This window comes from Doryrhamphus excisus, linkage group LG14 (assembly GCF_037039965.1).
Source record: "Doryrhamphus excisus strain RoL-2023G ecotype Guam linkage group LG14, RoL_Dexc_Guam_v1.1, whole genome shotgun sequence".
NCBI lineage: Eukaryota > Metazoa > Chordata > Actinopteri > Syngnathiformes > Syngnathidae > Doryrhamphus > Doryrhamphus excisus.
In genome coordinates, this window is record NC_136370.1 from 16,292,688 (window position 1) to 16,310,312 (window position 17,625).

The 17,625-nt window shown below is 44.3% G+C and overlaps 1 protein-coding gene across 5 annotated transcripts in view; it reads left to right on the forward strand.

Annotated features, from left to right (window-relative positions):
- The window catches only part of kif26ab (kinesin family member 26Ab), a 76,717-nt gene extending 59,408 nt beyond the window's left edge, over positions 1-17,309 (forward strand). For 4 of the 5 annotated variants that reach the window (XM_058091270.2, XM_058091272.2, XM_058091275.2 and 1 more), the window contains 11 exons: positions 1,794-2,009; positions 2,866-2,959; positions 3,820-4,082; positions 4,764-4,947; positions 5,484-5,643; positions 6,700-6,862; positions 7,577-10,799; positions 13,483-13,676; positions 14,365-14,388; positions 14,476-14,626; positions 15,547-17,309. In XM_058091270.2, coding sequence (XP_057947253.2) covers positions 1,794-2,009; positions 2,866-2,959; positions 3,820-4,082; positions 4,764-4,947; positions 5,484-5,643; positions 6,700-6,862; positions 7,577-10,799; positions 13,483-13,676; positions 14,365-14,388; positions 14,476-14,626; positions 15,547-15,749 — 4,875 coding nt within the window. In that variant the 3' untranslated portion in view covers positions 15,750-17,309. The remainder of the gene's footprint in view (positions 1-1,793; positions 2,010-2,865; positions 2,960-3,819; positions 4,083-4,763; positions 4,948-5,483; positions 5,644-6,699; positions 6,863-7,576; positions 10,800-13,482; positions 13,677-14,364; positions 14,389-14,475; positions 14,627-15,546) is intronic. The other variant, XM_078796318.1, reaches the window with a different exon arrangement.
- The last annotated feature ends 316 nt before the right edge of the window (positions 17,310-17,625 follow it).

The following is a 17,625-nucleotide window of genomic DNA, read 5'->3' on the forward strand; positions in this document are numbered from 1 at the left end:
ATGTTGCACAAATTGGTATCGACCGATTTCACTCATGGATCGGCATAAAATCCTGATTGGAACATCTGTAGAATTTACCATTGTAAAAACATCTACACCTACAGGACTCAGTTGACTCAGTACGTTCCACGCCTATCAGCAAATGGCGAAAATATTGATCTTGAAAATCTTGATACACTCAGGGAAATGTCTCAGATTTCAGATCAACATTTGCAATAAAAGTGACTAATTGTGACTGACTTATTAGACTCGATTCTTCTCAGTTGTCATTGTTCATTAGCGCCGGAAGCTAACAAGCTAAACACTTCATGCATAATGTCAGGTTTAAGTCCTAACTATGCGACACGCACACACTTATTAAACACATTTTAATTCTAAAATATATATATACTCACCCCTAATGAATGTTTATAAATGAATGATCGATTAAATGGATAAATTGGGATTCACAGACTAACGCAACAGCTAGTCCAAGGCTCCCCTGGGTTGTCCCGGCAAGATGTCGAAGATGGCATTTCTCCAAGCTGCAAAATAATCGACACTGCCTGCTTGCCAGGGTGTAATTCCAGTAACAATTTACAATCATACATTAGCATATTATCAAGTTTTAAAAAAAAAAAATTATGGACAAAGTTGTATGATATTTGTTTTCTGGGCTAATTTTCTGAGGAAAAAATAAAAGAATTGGCAAGTTTGAGGGGATGAATGGCAAATGTGCTGGGATGATCACATCATATTTTAAGCTAATGCTATGTCTGCACCGACGTGGATATTTTAAAAGACTACATTCTCCTATTCCACACAGCCTCAAGCCACATGAATGCCAAAGGCATAATTTTGTTCTTTGCATCTTTAGCAACAAAATGTAGACAAAAGGCCCAAATGCAGACAAAAATATGCGGTTTTGAAAATATCCATATAATGAAATGTATCCTGAACGATGTTTAAAAGTAGTACTGATGTGAAAAAACGTGTATTTTTCATGTCTCATTTATCCATGTCTGTGTCGCAAATGTTAGGACAGACACCAAAGCCACTTGTACAGTATGGCAGGAACATGTATTTCATGTTGTGTTCAGTTGGTATCCGCTGCAGTAACCATGGCAATCAGGGTAGGTGCATGTCCCTCATGGTAGTAGAACATGTAGGAAGGTATGATTGTGATTTATGAACAGTGTTGAAATGTCAACATACAACTGTGTGTTTGAGCCTTTTAATTTCCAGTGATAGAAACCAATAGGGGGGTTTGACGGAGCCGAGAAGTAGGAAGAGTGAGGAGGTGGGATAAGAGGGGTGCCATATGCTCCCTCACTCCCATGCTGGTGAGCTTCTCCTGGTCCAGAAAAACAACCTGCTGGAGTGTTAATCCCCCCCTGCATGTGGCTTCACACACATTCATCCCCACCACTCTCTGCCTTGACTTTCAATGCACACCTTGCCGCCTAACACCGACACCATTAGGCATTATGTTGACCTGTCAGTTCTGCCAGTCAATGTAGGATTGAATGTTTCCATGGTAACCTTCCGTGTCCGTCAGCTCTGACACAGAGAGAACGTGATGTTAATGCACAATGCTGCACCGAGCTCCCGGTTTGGAGGCTGAGCTATGTCATTTATTCTCTCTTTGTCAGCAGTACTGTACAAGTAAAAAGTACATTTTTTTTTCTTGCTTTGTGGCAAACCAGGAAATGCATTCCGACAAACCACTTCAGGCTATTTTTTCATGCTTTGTTACCTGGCTTTCTAATTCACCTTGTTCTTTTCGGCTTCCTTGCCGTTTGTCTCACTTGTAGGTAAAAGTGATGATGCGTATTTGCCCATCACTGGAGGCTACGGACTCATCAGAGTCTCAGTCCTTTTTAAAAGTGGACAGCAGGAAAAAACAAGTGACTCTTTACGATCCCGCATCCAGCCCGCCGCACTCCAGTTCAGGACACAGGCGCTCCGCCACTGTTGCCGTCCCAAAGATATTCGCCTTTGATGCTGTTTTTACCCAGGATGCCTCACAAGTGAGTAAATATATGTTGCTGGTGCATGCGTCGGAATTGTTTTCGAAGGTGCCTTTTTTTTTTTCCCTCTCAAGGGCAAAGGAACATCTTAAGGCTGACAGGGAGTGGGCAGGGGCTTAAGGAAAAAATGCCGTTCTTGGGTCAGGGGGCACTCTTACCAGTATGCGACTAACAGCTGGGGCTTTTAAGCCCTGTGGGGAATGATTTCAATCCACGCTCCTTCCATATAGCCGCTATATCTAATCTCAGCCCTTTGGCGAGCATACCTGCTGACATGAAAGACAAAAGGTTAGATACATGTTTACTATATTGTACTATACGGTTACCCCTGTCACTGCTTATTTATACTCCAAAAGGTGTACTCCCCGTGATACAGGGAGGTTTAATTACATAAGCAAAAAGAATATTATCACTTAAAGACTAGTGCATCATTTCTTCTACCTGAAGCAAGTGTTTGCCTAAGTAAGCTGATAGTTTAAGCCTAAAACGTTTTTCACTGCAGAGCCGAGGCCAACATGCTCGATAGTGCCGCTGGGACTACGCTGCTGGTGGCTAACTGTATCAGCAAGCTGCTGTGCTGTTACAGGCCTTGTTTGCTGTATGATGAATGAGAGAGAGGGGGGGTTCTGCTGCACAAGCATTGCCCCAGAGGACTCGTGCTGAAACAGACAGCAAAAATGAGTTACATGCCAAAACATGAGCGCACGCCAATACAATAAAAAAAAAAACATAGAAGCCATTCATTTGATTGGGATAATCAATGTTCATTTAAAAGGCTACTTATGGATGTATTGTTCATTGTGTGTTGGTTTATCTTTTACATGGCTGTAAACGGAGTGGTGATGTTGTTCCACAGGCTGAGGTGTGCTCAGGGACAGTAGCTGAGGTCATTCAGTCGGTGGCGAATGGCGCAGATGGCTGCATCTTCTGCTTTGGCCAAGTTAAGCTTGGTAAGATACTCCCCGTGTACGAAAACACATCTTTTCCAGCTACAAACCACACATTTATACCACTCATATTCTTTATTTTATAGCAGGGGTCTCAAACTCAATTTAACTGGGGGGCACTGGATTTTCCAAAAAAAACAAAACAGCAAAATATACAAACTTTTTCAGTGCTTTGGTTCAAATTTTCTACAATAAAAGCTCTGATAAAACATTCCACTGTTCTCAAATATCTTAATTTTTATTTTTCTGCACAAAATAAGGAGAAAAATAACTGAACAAATCAAAAGAAAATCAATCAGTAATAAATAAATATAATAATAATAGTAAAACGGCAAATAATAAAAACTTAAGAAACCACATATAGTTGGTGGATAGACAAATTATTTTTTTCAGATTAAAATGAACAAAGCATTATTAGAGCCCTGTAGACATGACAAAACACGACTATAGTCACATTTATACTTTTTTATTTACAACATATTGTGCAACTGCAGGGTCTTGAGACACATGCTAACTCGCAAACTAGAGCTAGCGACCTAAACGGTAGCCTCCAAGTTATTTCCTTTAAACTTAAATAGCCAAAAACTTACCACTTCCACACGGATAGGGAGGATAACTATTAACAGTTATTTAACCTTTAACATGAACATTAATCAAACGTAATAATTTTTTCTGGGTACATGATACCATACAGCGTCCGTATCAAACTTGCACGGGCCGCACTAACATTAAACTTTTGTATCAAGGCGGGGGCCTCAAACTAGTGTCCTGCGGGCCACATTTGGCCCGCGGGCCGCGTGTTTGAGACCACTGTTTTTAAGCCATAACTTTAATGTCCTCCTATTTCCACCCCATGTTGACAGGTAAGACATACACCATGATCGGCAAAGACAGCTCTACACAGACGCTAGGTGTCGTGCCCTGCGCCATCTCCTGGCTCTTTAAGCTCATCAACGAGCGCCAGGAGAAGACGGGCGCTCGTTTCTCCGTCCGTGTGTCAGCGGTGGAAATCTTCGGCAAAGATGAGGAGCTGAGGGACTTGCTATCGGAAGTGTCGACCGGGAACCCGCAGGAAGGCCAGTCTCCCGGCATCCACCTGAGAGAGGATCCCATTTGTGGCACTCAGGTGAGAAACTTTTTGCCTTTTCACACCCTCTCTGTGGGGAGTCCATCTTGTCTGTCTGCATATAAAAATATTTCTCTTCATGAATATCATCTAACGCTGACCTGCACGTCTTTTGCCTTTTCACCAAAGCCATCTGTGGTATTGATGGCTTTCTACTTACCTTTGTATTGACTCTCTTGTCAGCATCCATCAGCATCTATTGCATGTGTGTGTGTGTGTGTGTGTGAAAACGCATGAGCCTTCTAAGCACAATAGAAGTATTATCAAGGGATGGTGTTGGTTTGAAAAGCCACTCACGGGCGTCGCTGTCAGATGTTCGGGCGAATGTTTGTCCCCTCACTTCAAAGACATCCCTTCTTCCTTTTAGCATCCGCATGGAGGTTCCCTTCCTCTCGCTCCATCTTTTTCTCTCACCCACATTATCATCACATCCACGGTGAAGGGCTTACCTCTCTGCTTCCTGCTGCACCATTACCTCTGCTAATCTTCCTCCCTCTGTGCACATATCTGCTGGTTTAATTGCCCCTGAGACCCAATCTAATGGTCAAGGAATATGTGTTGGGGTCCAATTAAGCACTTGCCCTCTTTGCTGTCGGCCTGTTCTGTTTCTCAAGCACCATGCCGTCTCTTTTGCTCAGCCTTCTTTCTGACATCCTCCATCCCCCCCGTCCCCTTTTGCAGCTTCAGAATCAGAGCGAACTTCATGCCCCGACAGCCGAGAAGGCAGCCTTCTTCCTGGATGCCGCCATATCTGCACGCAGTACCAGCCGGCCCGATGCAGATGAGGAGGAGCGACGCAACTCCCACATGCTGTTTACGTTGCACATCTACCAGTACCGCATGGAGAAGACTGGCAAGGGAGGAAGTTAGTGTCATTTCTACGGTTTTTCCACAACGTCCTGCCACACCAGATTTGGTTCCTCTCTGCGACCTACACTTAAGATATATTATATCTCTGTAGATCGCCATAACGTCCTGTAAATGCTTCAATTGATGAGTATTTCAGTGCTAAAATGTTACACTTGCTATATTAAAGTCATCCGAGGTATTAATTTAGCCTTACCACTTACCACTGTTACAACAGTAGTGCTATTGCTGTGTTGTGCAATATACTTAATGATCTTGTGGATAGCCGAATTTTCTTTTCCACTTTCTCATGCACTCTAAATCATTGTTACAGTTAAAACATCTTTTTTTACATATAGTGAAATTTAACCACTATAAGTAGCTCCTACAATGTAGCCTCTTTGTTTTTATGTGCTACTAATCTAGTGGGAGCCTTCATTCATTCATTGTGGTAGTCGCTGTGTCACGCCTGAGATCACGAAATAGTGTGTGAGGAACTTTACAGACATGATGCATCTGTGTTTTACTCACTCACTCCTCCTTCTGCCCTCCCAGTGTCTGGCGGACGGAGCAGGTTGCACCTTATTGACTTGGGGAGCTGCGAGAAGGTCCTTAGCAAAAGCCGAGACGGAGGTGGTGGCGCTTGTCTTTCTCTGAATGCGTTGGGAAACGTCATCATGGCGTTAGCGAATGGAGCAAAACACGTACCGTACAGGTGAGAAAATACTCCATTAATCAATGAACTGCTGCACAGCTGTAATCCGCATGGAATTGTGTAGGGCAAGTCCCAGCTCGTATCATTAGTCTGTCACATGGGCTTGTTCTTCTAATGAATTAGCTTCTTGTGGCAGCCTTATACATTGTTGATAATATATTATCTTATAGATAGGGCTGTCAAAGTTGACGCATTAATGACGTGTTAACGGAAGTTCCCTTTAACGCCGGCAAATTTGATTTACAGTGATATATATATATATATATATATAATATAATATAATGATTCATTTCTATGTATTTCAGTGTGTTTTAAAAGAGAAATGAAATGAAATTAGGTTTGCAATTTGTATAAAATGTTTTATGACTATTGCCCTATGTTTTAGATATTTTCATTTGTACATTACATGAAGGAAAGGTGCATTGAGGCAATTCTTTAATAATAATCCTTTCTTAATGTTCCTAAATGGGCTTTTTACTCACAAACATTTCAAATTTAAAACCAGTATCATGAATAAACAAATCTTATTTTGAGCTGACACAAATAAACAAAGACATGTTAGTGTGAGAGGTCTCACTTGCTCCCATTTTGTATTTGCTGAACATTTGTGGGCAAGTTTTTGAGCTGAAATGCTAATAATAAGGAAAAATAGTAATACAAAAATATGCTTGTTGACTGTATTTTTTTTAAATAATGGCCCAAATTGATATCATTTACATAAAATTTGATGTAATTATCGTTGTAGTTGCACATGGAATCGTTTACCACAAAGAGATTTCCTTACTTATTATAGATAAAAACATATTTCCATCTGTGATTAAATGTGATTAATTGTGAGTTAACTCTGGACAAAGAGTGATTAATCGCGATCAAATATTTTTAATCGATTGACAGCCCTAGTTATAGAAAGTGACACTCTGAAAGATTTTTTTTCCCTAAGAATTCAAAATGCTTCATCCTTGAGGGATTTTTGAAATGATATCAGCTCCCTTTATTGTCACTATGATATACTGTATGGCAGTGCTGTTTGCTAATAACATCGCATCGCTCCCTCAGGGACAGCAAACTGACAATGTTGCTGAGAGAGTCTCTTGGCAACATCAACTGTCGAACCACCATGATCGCCCACATCTCGGATTCTCCCATCAACTACGCAGACTCCCTCACCACCATCCAGCTGGCATCTCGCATTCACCGCATGCGCAAAAAGAAAACAAAGGTAACCAGCATCAATGACAAAATGGAGCTGAAAGACTTCAGAGATTTAAGGTTTTTCAACAAGTCACCATCACCTGTAATAATTATGGTGGATAATCCGTTTAGAGTAATTGTTATTAAACATTTGAACATTGTTGTCAGACTACATAATATAATTGAAATAATATCCACCATGTCCGTTGCATTGCATCCTTAAATTTGTTTTCCTCCTGTAATTCTGGAGCTATTAAGCAAATGAATGCGTTAATGCCTCAGCAAGTGAAAGATTATTTGTGCAGTAAGTCTGGAGGTAGTTTTCCCTGCTCTTCAACACATAATCAATACCGCTGCCTGAGGAATTGTGGAATGCATTCCTCGGTATTAGGGAAATATGTGCTGCAGATAATTAGGCGGAATGACAGCATGCATTTGTTCACTAACGGTTCCGGGCTTAATTACAATGCAGTCCGCACACAATAAATCAGAACACTTTTATATGGATATTAATGTACACTTTTAACCCTTAAGTAAATATTTAGTGATAATTTCATGAATGAATTTAGCCTTAATCTCATCTAGAGATTGATTTGATCCTGGGAATTAATATAGCACGCAAATGGTTCCGGAGAAAGACCAGATTGCCACATGAATATTTTAGAAGATGGACTCAGCGTTACTGCCATCCTTTAATGAGATTGTCTTAAAGACGTATGTGCCTCCTGCTTTTACTCCGCAGTACGCATCCAGTTCATCTGGAGGGGAAAGTTCCTGTGAGGAAGGGAGGATCCGTCGACCACCTCATCTCAGGCCTTTCCATCCTCGGACGGTGGCCCTGGACCCGGATCTGCCCTCCCTGCTCAGTGACCCAGACTATTCCTCCAGTAGTGAACAGTCATGTGATACGGTCATATACGTGGGCCCCGGGGGTGCTGCCATCTCAGACAGAGAGCTCAGCGACAACGAAGGCCCCCCTGCTTTTGTTCCCATCATCCCCTCCCTCAACAAGAAAAGAGCGGCAAAAGACGGCCCCTTAGACAGAGACCAATTCTTTAAATGCAACACATTCGCCGAGCTGCAGGAGAGATTGGAATGCATCGACGGAAGCGAAGAACCTGCAGCGTTTGTTGGCGAGGGCAAGCGAAGCCAGGCCAGCCCGAAAACGGAAAAATCTAAGGAGACAGGAAGCACTGTTTCACCAAAGACTACTACAAGTATCGCTTGCAACCAAGATAACATCCCTGCTAAATCTGTTGCTGTGCAGCCATTTTGTAGCCCTGGCACAAAACCCAAAGCTGACATCTCAACAAGGCAACCTGCGGAATGGAAACCATCTGATTGTGCTTCAAATGTGTGCAGAACGAGCGCTGACGGAGAGAGGAACTTGCCGTCAGAAAACATAAGTGCTGATAAACTGTCAGCTGCTGCGACGACTGATCCCGAGCCAGTTGTAAGGGAGAAGGTCTACTTCAACAGGAAAGCCTCCAGCAAGGAAAATTCCGAAAAGGAGGAGCGATCAAACACTAGAATGCCTCCAGTCGGAATGAGCCACCAAGCTGTGAAAATGAGGGATCCTTGCTCATCCCCAATTCTCCGAGCTCCGCTGGAGGTTTGCCAGGTTCGCTCCACCTTGCGGGAAAGATGTTTTGATCGGGACATACTCAGAGCGACTGTTACCCTGCAGCAGCCTGTGGAGCTGAATGGAGAGGACGAGCTTGTGTTCACTGTGGTGGAGGAGTTGTCGATAGGCAGTATTGTTGATAAGGGTCGGCCATCCAGCATTATCAGCTTTAACAGTGATTGCTCCTTGCAGGCACTCGCCTCGGGCTCCAGACCGGTCAGCATCATTAGCAGCATCAATGACGAATTTGACGCCTACACGTCGTCAGTCGGAGGATCTGATGTGAACATTGTATTGGTCACACCACCGCAGGAAGGAGCGATGGAGTGTATAGATAGCAGGGGTTCATCTATTAGCTCATGGCTTAGCGAAGTTAGCGTGTGCACGCTAGAGAGTGAAGGGGCTCAGTCCTCTGACGTCTTTCTTCCACCGGGCAAGAGCATCGGACCGGAAGCCAACTTTAATTTTGATTCCCTTGACATGTTCCATTGTGTTTCATCTCCTAGAGATGCCAAGAATTCCTTAAATGATAGCGGATTTAGTTTTTCCGAACAGGACAGTGACAGTGCCGCCTCAAGCAAACTATCCTTGACAAAGTGCCCCCCGTCTCCTGATTCAACCAAAGGTTCCCTTAGATTTCCGTCTAAAATAACAAAAACCCATTCACTCAGCTCCTCGCTTCCGCAAAGTTCTTCCATAGTCCACTCCAGTCTTCCAAGGAAGGTGAAACCTACCTCGTCCATCTCCAGCAGTAGCAGTAGCAGCAACAGCAGAGAGGCAAGACAAGAGGCTAAGCAGGAAAGTCCGTGGCAGCGCGTCCAACCTCAGCCTTCTGACTCCGGCAACACCAGCAGGTTTGTCAGAAACCCCCCCAGCGGTATCTCTTCAAGCAAAATATCCAACAACTGCAGCAGTGCACCTCGGCCATCGAAGGCGCATGGGTCTACCTCATCCCAAAGGGTGGTCGACGGATGCGAGAAGTCGACCAGTAAGAAATGCGATCCTCCCAGCAGGATGCCCCAGCTCAGAAGAGGTGCCACTACTCTGGGAACAGTCCCGGTCATCCATTCCTCGGTGGACTCCAAGGGAGCCCAGGATGCTGTTGCAGCTCCAAGCCTTAAGTTCTCCTCTCTCGGGAAAAACAACAAGGCTAATTCACAGAAATCAAGTCATCTACCCAGACCTGGCTGTACATCCCCTCCTCCGCCACCAGTCAGAAAGTCCAGTCTTGACCAAAAGACTAAGATCCTGCTACCCCAAAGTGCCTTAAAGTCAGCATATGGGGAGGCGGCAAGGGGCTTTGGAGCCAGGGCGGCTGTATCGGAGGATGAGACTGATGTTTGTCACAGAATGGATTCCACCAGTTTAAAAACCTCCAGCCTTAAAGGTGAACACAATGTCAGAGTTACTTCTAGTCTGAAGCCCAGAGGAACAAGAGGCGATGCTGGACATCATTTTGGGAGTCAGATGTCCTTGGAGCGGTGTGAAAGCCTCTCTTTGTCCAGTCCCAGACTCGGACTTAGTCGGGAAAACAGCGGAGCAAGTCTGGGAAGCAGCAGTAGTAGTAGTAGTAAAGTTGGCAAATCGATACAAAGATTTGGTATTCCTAATTCTTCAAGTTCCCCCATTGCTACCTGCCCATCATCTCCAGGTGGAGGAACCGTTAGCAAAACCGGTCAAGTCAAAGCATCAGGAAATCCTCGAGCGTTAGGAGCAATCAATAGCAGCAAAGCACGCTCGCTGTCCGCCAACAGTTCCAAAGGCTTGAGCTCCTCCACCAAATCTTTGACTACGTCTGGGACTAGGAATACCAATGCCAACCTCCCTCCTTCAGGAAGAACCTCAGCTCCTCGCACCACTGCCGCTGTCGGTAACAGTACCAAACCCGGGAGAGGGACTATCATGGGCACGAAGCAGGCCATACGAGCCGCCAACAGCCGCGTGAGCGAACTGGCAACGGGAAGCACATCAGGCAAACCTGTGAGAGGTTCTGGAGATTCAGACAGCGGGAATGACAGCGGCGTAAACGTGGGCGACGACAAATCCCCCGTTGCTATGCTACCTTCTCCGTACAGCAAAATAACAGCACCTCGGCGGCCCCAGCGTTACAGCAGCGGTCACGGCAGTGACAACAGTAGCGTGTTGAGCGGCGAGTTGCCTCCCGCGATGGGTCGCACGGCACTCTTCTATCACAGCGGCGGCAGCAGCGGATACGAGAGTATGATCCGTGACAGCGAAGCTACGGGGAGTGCTTCCTCTGCCCACGACTCCATGAGCGAGAGCGGCATGTCCTCTTCGGGCAGAACGAGGAGCTCCAAATGTCCCAAGAAGAGAGCAACCGGTGAGAAAAACATTTAAATTACTAAGTTTTACTTTTGGGCGGCACGGCGGTCGAGTGGTTAGTGTGCAGACCTCACAGCTAGGAGACCAGGGTTCAATTCCACCCTCGGCCATCTCTGTGTGGAGTTTGCATGTTCTCCCCCGTGCATGCGTGGGTTTTCTCCGGGTACTCCGTGTTTCCTCCCACATTCCAAAAACATGCTAGGTTAATTAGCGACTCCAAATTGTCCATAGGTATGAATGTGAGTGTGAATGGTTGTTTGTCTATATGTGCCCTGTGATTGGCTGGCCACCAGTCCAGGATGTACCCCGCCTCTCGCCCCAAGACAGCTGGGATAGGCTCCAGCATACCCGAAACCTTAGTGAGGATAAGCGGTAGAAAATGAATGAATGAATAATAAGGGTAAGGCTGCACAGTGGATGAGTGTGTAGTGCGCAGGCCTCACAGCTTGGAGACCAGAGTTCAATTCCACTCTTGACCATCTCTGTGTGGAGTTTTGTGTGGGTTTTCTCCGGGTACTCGGGTTTCCTCCCACATTCCAAAAACATGCTAGGTTAATTAGCGACTCCAAATTGTCCATAGGTATGAATGTGAGTGTGAATGGTTGTTTGTCTATATGTGCCCTGTGATTAGCTGGCGACTAATTCAGGGTGTACACCGCCTCTCGCCTGAAGACAGCTGGGATAGGCTCCAGCATACCCAAAACCTTAGTGAGATATAAGCGGTACAAAATGAATGAATGAATAATAAGGGATGAAACAGACTGCACAGTGGGTGAGTGTGTAGTGCGCAGGCCTCACAGCTAGGAGACCCGAGTTCAATTCCACTCTTGACCATCTCTGTGTGGAGTTTTGTGTGGGTTTTCTCCGGGTACTCCGGTTTCCTCCCACATTCCAAAAACATGCTAGGTTAATTGGCGACTCCAAATTGTCCATAGGTATGAATGTGAGTGTGAATGGTTGTTTGTCTATATGTGCCCTGTGATTAGCTGGCGACTAATTCAGGGTGTACACCGCCTCTCGCTTGAAGACAGCTGGGATAGGCTCCAGCATACCCAAAACCTTAGTGAGATATAAGCGGTAGAAAATGAATGAATGAATAATAAGGGATGAAACAGACTGCACAGTGGTTGAGTGTGTAGTGCGCAGGCCTCACAGCTAGGAGACCCGAGTTCAATTCCACTCTTGACCATCTCTGTGTGGAGTTTTGTGTGGGTTTTCTCCGGGTACTCCGGTTTCCTCCCACATTCCAAAAACATGCTAGGTTAATTGGCGACTCCAAATTGTCCATAGGTATGAATGTGAGTGTGAATGGTTGTTTGTCTATATGTGCCCTGTGATTAGCTGGCGACTAATTCAGGGTGTACACCGCCTCTCGCTTGAAGACAGCTGGGATAGGCTCCAGCATACCCAAAACCTTAGTGAGATATAAGCGGTAGAAAATGAATGAATGAATAATAAGGGATGAAACAGACTGCACAGTGGTTGAGTGTGTAGTGCGCAGGCCTCACAGCTAGGAGACCCGAGTTCAATTCCACTCTTGACCATCTCTGTGTGGAGTTTTGTGTGGGTTTTCTCCGGGTACTCCGGTTTCCTCCCACATTCCAAAAACATGCTAGGTTAATTGGCGACTCCAAATTGTCCATAGGTATGAATGTGAGTGTGAATGGTTGTTTGTCTATATGTGCCCTGTGATTAGCTGGCGACTAATTCAGGGTGTACACCGCCTCTCGCTTGAAGACAGCTGGGATAGGCTCCAGCATACCCAAAACCTTAGTGAGATATAAGCGGTAGAAAATGAATGAATGAATAATAAGGGATGAAACAGACTGCACAGTGGTTGAGTGTGTAGTGCGCAGGCCTCACAGCTAGGAGACCCGAGTTCAATTCCACTCTTGACCATCTCTGTGTGGAGTTTTGTGTGGGTTTTCTCCGGGTACTCCGGTTTCCTCCCACATTCCAAAAACATGCTAGGTTAATTGGCGACTCCAAATTGTCCATAGGTATGAATGTGAGTGTGAATGGTTGTTTGTCTATATGTGCCCTGTGATTGGCTGGCAACCAGTCCAGGGTGTACCCCGCCTCTCGCCTGAAGACAGCTGGGATAGGCTCCAGCACCCCCGCGACCCTCGTAAGGAAAAGCGGTAGAAAATGAATGAATGAAGTTTTACTTTTGTTGGGAATAGCTTTATTACTATAGCAATATAGCCGCCGTTTATGCTCCATTATCCAGGAAGGCTCTTTATCCCTTCCTTTCCATTATCCTTTCCTATTACAGTCACAAATTGGTATTTCATTGTATTTCCCTTCCCCTGATTCAGTCCCATACATTATTCATATATATATATGGGAAAGCAGTGATGAATGTTTCACAAAAAGACGCCTCAAACATTTGATGACCAGGTTAGGTGAATCGAATATGAGCATTAGGGACCGACTTCAGGTTGTTTATAACCCAGAACATACAAACATTGGTATTCAGGGCTTACACATAACCCCGGAATATTTTCCGTCCTTGAACCCGCGGCATGGCAACTCATGAAAAGTCCATAAATATGCAGCCGGCATCGCTAGCCCAGCCTTGAATCACTTGAAGCTCATACATATTTAGCCGCAGTTCCCAACAAATACTAATACACAATACTCAAATGTAGCGTGTGTGTTTATGTGCGGGGCATTTGTAGGCTTCCAGAGAAGACGTCTCATCCCTGCACCCCTGCCAGACACCTCCTCCTTGGGGAAGAAAGTCGGCACGGCGGGCCAGTGGGTGGACTTGCCGCCTATGTCGGGAACACTGAAGGAGCCTTTTGAAATCAAGGTCTACGAGATCGATGACGTGGAACGGCTTCAGAGACGACGTCAGGAACAAGTTATGGAGGTGTGTGGCGATGTTCTACATGGCGATGCGTGTCGTGATGACCTTGTCACGGATCATGTAGCGTCTGGGTCCCCTAAACCGCCCCCCCCCTGTCCATCAAGCCCTCTCGCTAAGCCTTAGCACTATTTTGCATGAACAACAACTTATGGGAATGTCTTAGCTCACTTCTTCCCAGTTTCTTTTTAAAGGCCGAGACGGGAATAACACGTCTGAAACGTCTGACCTTCAGTCAGCTCGGTTGTCAATCCCCCAGCGACGGTATTGTCAGTGCAGGGATTCTACCAGCTTGGAATTTTGACTCCTTGGGAATGTCAAGAGTTCCGCAGGCAATTACTAACAGGCTTTAAATGATATATGGACTTTTCACGATGGCGAGAGTGAGGATAATGATCTTGTTAGAAATAGTTGAAGAATGTGCAATGATGGCAAGGACCCCCCCCCCCCCCCAACCCCCCCGAAACCCCCACTCCCCGGCTCAATCAGCTCACCACTCATTCCCAATTGCTTTTTATAGCTCCTCTTCTGTGGATCATTGACTGCTTCCATAGGTTTCTCACAGCCGGGAAAGGATGTGTTAACTTATTAATTATGTTTGATTTCCTTTTAATTAGTTACTGATTTATACGTTCTCCACATCTCACTTTTAATTTCTACAGAATAATAACATTGTAACTCTTTTTTTTTACAGCAACCATTCCAGGATGTTGACAAGGTGAGGAAATATTTAGCTGTCTTCTATTTACTTTATATGTACAGTACATTCACGGTACGTTTTGTTTTCTCGTCGTTATTCAAATAGGGTTTGTTGTATTTTAACAATAAGTTGAAGATGTTGGAGAGAAGGCAACAGCAAGTAAAAGAACTGAAGTCCAAGCATGAGGTGTTGATGGAGGAACTGGAGGACACCAAGGCCCGGCTGATGATGGACCCCAGCAAGTGGACTGGAGAATGTAAGTGACTTTTCCGTGATGTTTTATTCTGGTAATGGTAATGGTAATGGTTTAATTTCATTTGAACATGCATCAGATTACAATTGAATGCATCACATAATCAGTTCACAGTTCCACATGTCCAAAAGGAGTAGGAAGAAGCAAAGCTTATTAAATCCTACCCCTCCATCTGGTACTTTTACAATCAGTAACTGTTACATTTGTTCACTTCCTGCTTTCCTAATATAGTTTAAGTTTTTTAATTTTATTTAATTTTTTTTTGTCAAGTACGAGGTGATATGACCATCCAATGACATAATGGGTACCATAGTAAGTGTCATTTAGCAAACATCAACTGCTTGTATTGTTTCTTGAATTGGCTCATCGTTATGCATTGTTTGAGGTCCTTACTCAATCCATTCCATAGTTTGATTCCACATACTGAAATGCTATGGCTTTTTAACGTAGTCCTAGCATAGAAGTGTTTCAAATGTACTTTTTCCCTGAGATCATATTTCTTCTTTCTTGTAGAGATGACATTTTTAGCTAATTGGTTAAATTCTTGGCGGCACGGCGGTCGAGTGGTTAGCGCGCAGACCTCACAGCTAGGAGACCAGGGTTCAATTCCACCCTCGGCCATCTCCGTGTGGAGTTTGCATGTTCTCCCCGTGCATGCGTGGGTTTTCTCCGGGTACTCCGGTTTCCTCCCACATTCCAAAAACATGCTAGGTTAATTAGCGACTACAAATTGTCCATAGGTATGAATGTGAGTGTGAATGGTTGTTTGTCTATATGTGCCCTGTGATTGGTGTGTACCCGAAGTCTTGCCCGAAGACAGCTGGGATAGGCTCCAGCACCCCCCCCGCGACCCTTGTGAGGAAAAAGCAGTAGAAAATGAATGAATGAATGGTTAATTTCTTGTTTTTGTTTTTTTTGTGCAGTCGACGTGGACCAGAGTTTGGATAAAGATTCTCTGGAGTACCTGGAGGTCTTGGCGCGGGTCACGGAGGAGCTGGAATTTTGCGTCAACTTGTGCAAGTCGCGAGTCATGATGGTGACGTGCTTCGACATCAGCAGCACGCCAGCAGCCGCAGCAGCCGCCGCCGCCGCCGCTCAGGAGGGACCACGAGAAGTTGAAGTCTGAGGACGAGCGAAAGTCGATGCGGAAGTGAAAAAAAAAAAAAAAAGCCAAGGATGGTTAAATGTAGCAGCCGCTTCACGGATTTTGTGACGAAGAACCCCGAGATAACGAAGGCAGCGTGTCTTTGCATGGAAATTGGATCTGGTAGTGCCTCGTTGGACAGGACATGTTTGAATGGCGGCGAAACGAAACGTGAGCACAAAATTCCCTTACGGTATAGCAGTGGCCGTCACTTACTGGAAAGTTAGTGTAACACCCGGAAGTGCCTTTTTGTATTAATATTTTCATTTGGTGCAGGTATCTTAAACATACCTAAGCAAACACTGAACATACCGCTTTGAAAGAAACATATTTTATATTGAATTGTAAAGTGTATTTATGATTATGTGGTGTGTTCAAGTCTCATTCAAAGTGGGGTAAAGAGGAAAAAAAAAAAAAAAAAAAGCAATAAGCTAATGTTATTGCGCTCCCAGATTTGCCTTTTTTGGTCTTATTTGAAACCTCAGCATGTTTTCATGTTCATTCAGCCTCTTGCGCCTTACTTTAGTCTGCTTTTGTAGTCTCTTTCCGTTCCACTCGGACTATGTTCTCTCATCAAGGATGCATTTGCTGTTGTCTGTTTTATTTGCCCCTCCAGTTGCCTTGATCGCAATGAGTCTCGGCGGATACGCTAAGGCGGAGCAGCGCTTATAAGACGGTGCTCGTTCATGTTAGTTCATGAGACATGAAGCCAAAACATATCAATCAGAGAGCCACTGTGATGACGGACGGTTTAGTGTTTGTGTTCTCTTTGGTGCCTCCACGTGTGCTCATGTAAGCCTTTTTTTTTTATATACAAGCGTGACGTGGGGATCGAACTGTACAATGTCAAAAAAAAAAAAAAAGGCATAAGAGGAAGCACAAATCTGCCTGTTGTTGAGTTTTTCTTTGTTTATAGCCGAGCCTCAGCTCTATGCATTCCAACACTTTTTTACTCAAACTACTGTCAGACTATCATTACCGAGCAAAGTTTGGCTTCTGTTTATTTTTTATTTGTTTGCATCTCAGCAAGTTTAAAAAACGGCGTTGTGCTACTCCGCTCCATCGTTGCTAATTTTGTGCGAGTAAGAGTAAAAAAAATGGTATCATTTCGGAACGCCGGTCATCTGAGAGAACAAAGACGATCACTGGAAAAACAAACTGGCTTTTTTGTATTACAATAAGAATTTCTTTACTTTGTTCAACAAAGACGTTACTCTCTCAGGCCCTCTCTGAAGATGCTGCATGAGATTTTTTAATCATTTTTAGGGATGATTTCTACTCCATTTTTACCATTCTAATTTTTTACAATAGCTTCACTGTTGTGGGTTTTAGGCTTATGAATTAAAAACCTAGTACCAAACCGAGACCTTTTTTCCAAGAAATTATTTTAATGTAAGGTCATGTTTCATATCGAAACCCATATTTTTTTGAATATCTTTGATTTTTGTATAGGATTTTCAAACCCTGTGTATAAATGTATGATATGGCAGCTTGTGTTTTACTTTTACAGTATCTGTGAATAAAATACTTCTTCTTACTGATGATGATTGTTATTATTTTTCATGACCCATAGAGTGCTCAGATTATGTTTATTGCATCAGTCCAAAGCATAAAAATAGAGCAAAAATGTCCAAAATACAGCTGCACGATGGAAGTGTGGCTAGTACGCAGGCCTCACAGCTGGGAGACCCGAGTTCAATTCCACCCTCGGCCGTCTCTGTGTGGAGTTTGCATGTTCTCCCCGTGCATGCGTGGGTTTTCTCCGGGTACTCCGGTTTCCTCCCACATTCCAAAAATATTAATTCATTCACTTTCTACCGCTTATCCTCACAAGGGGGTGCTGGAGCCTATCCCAGCT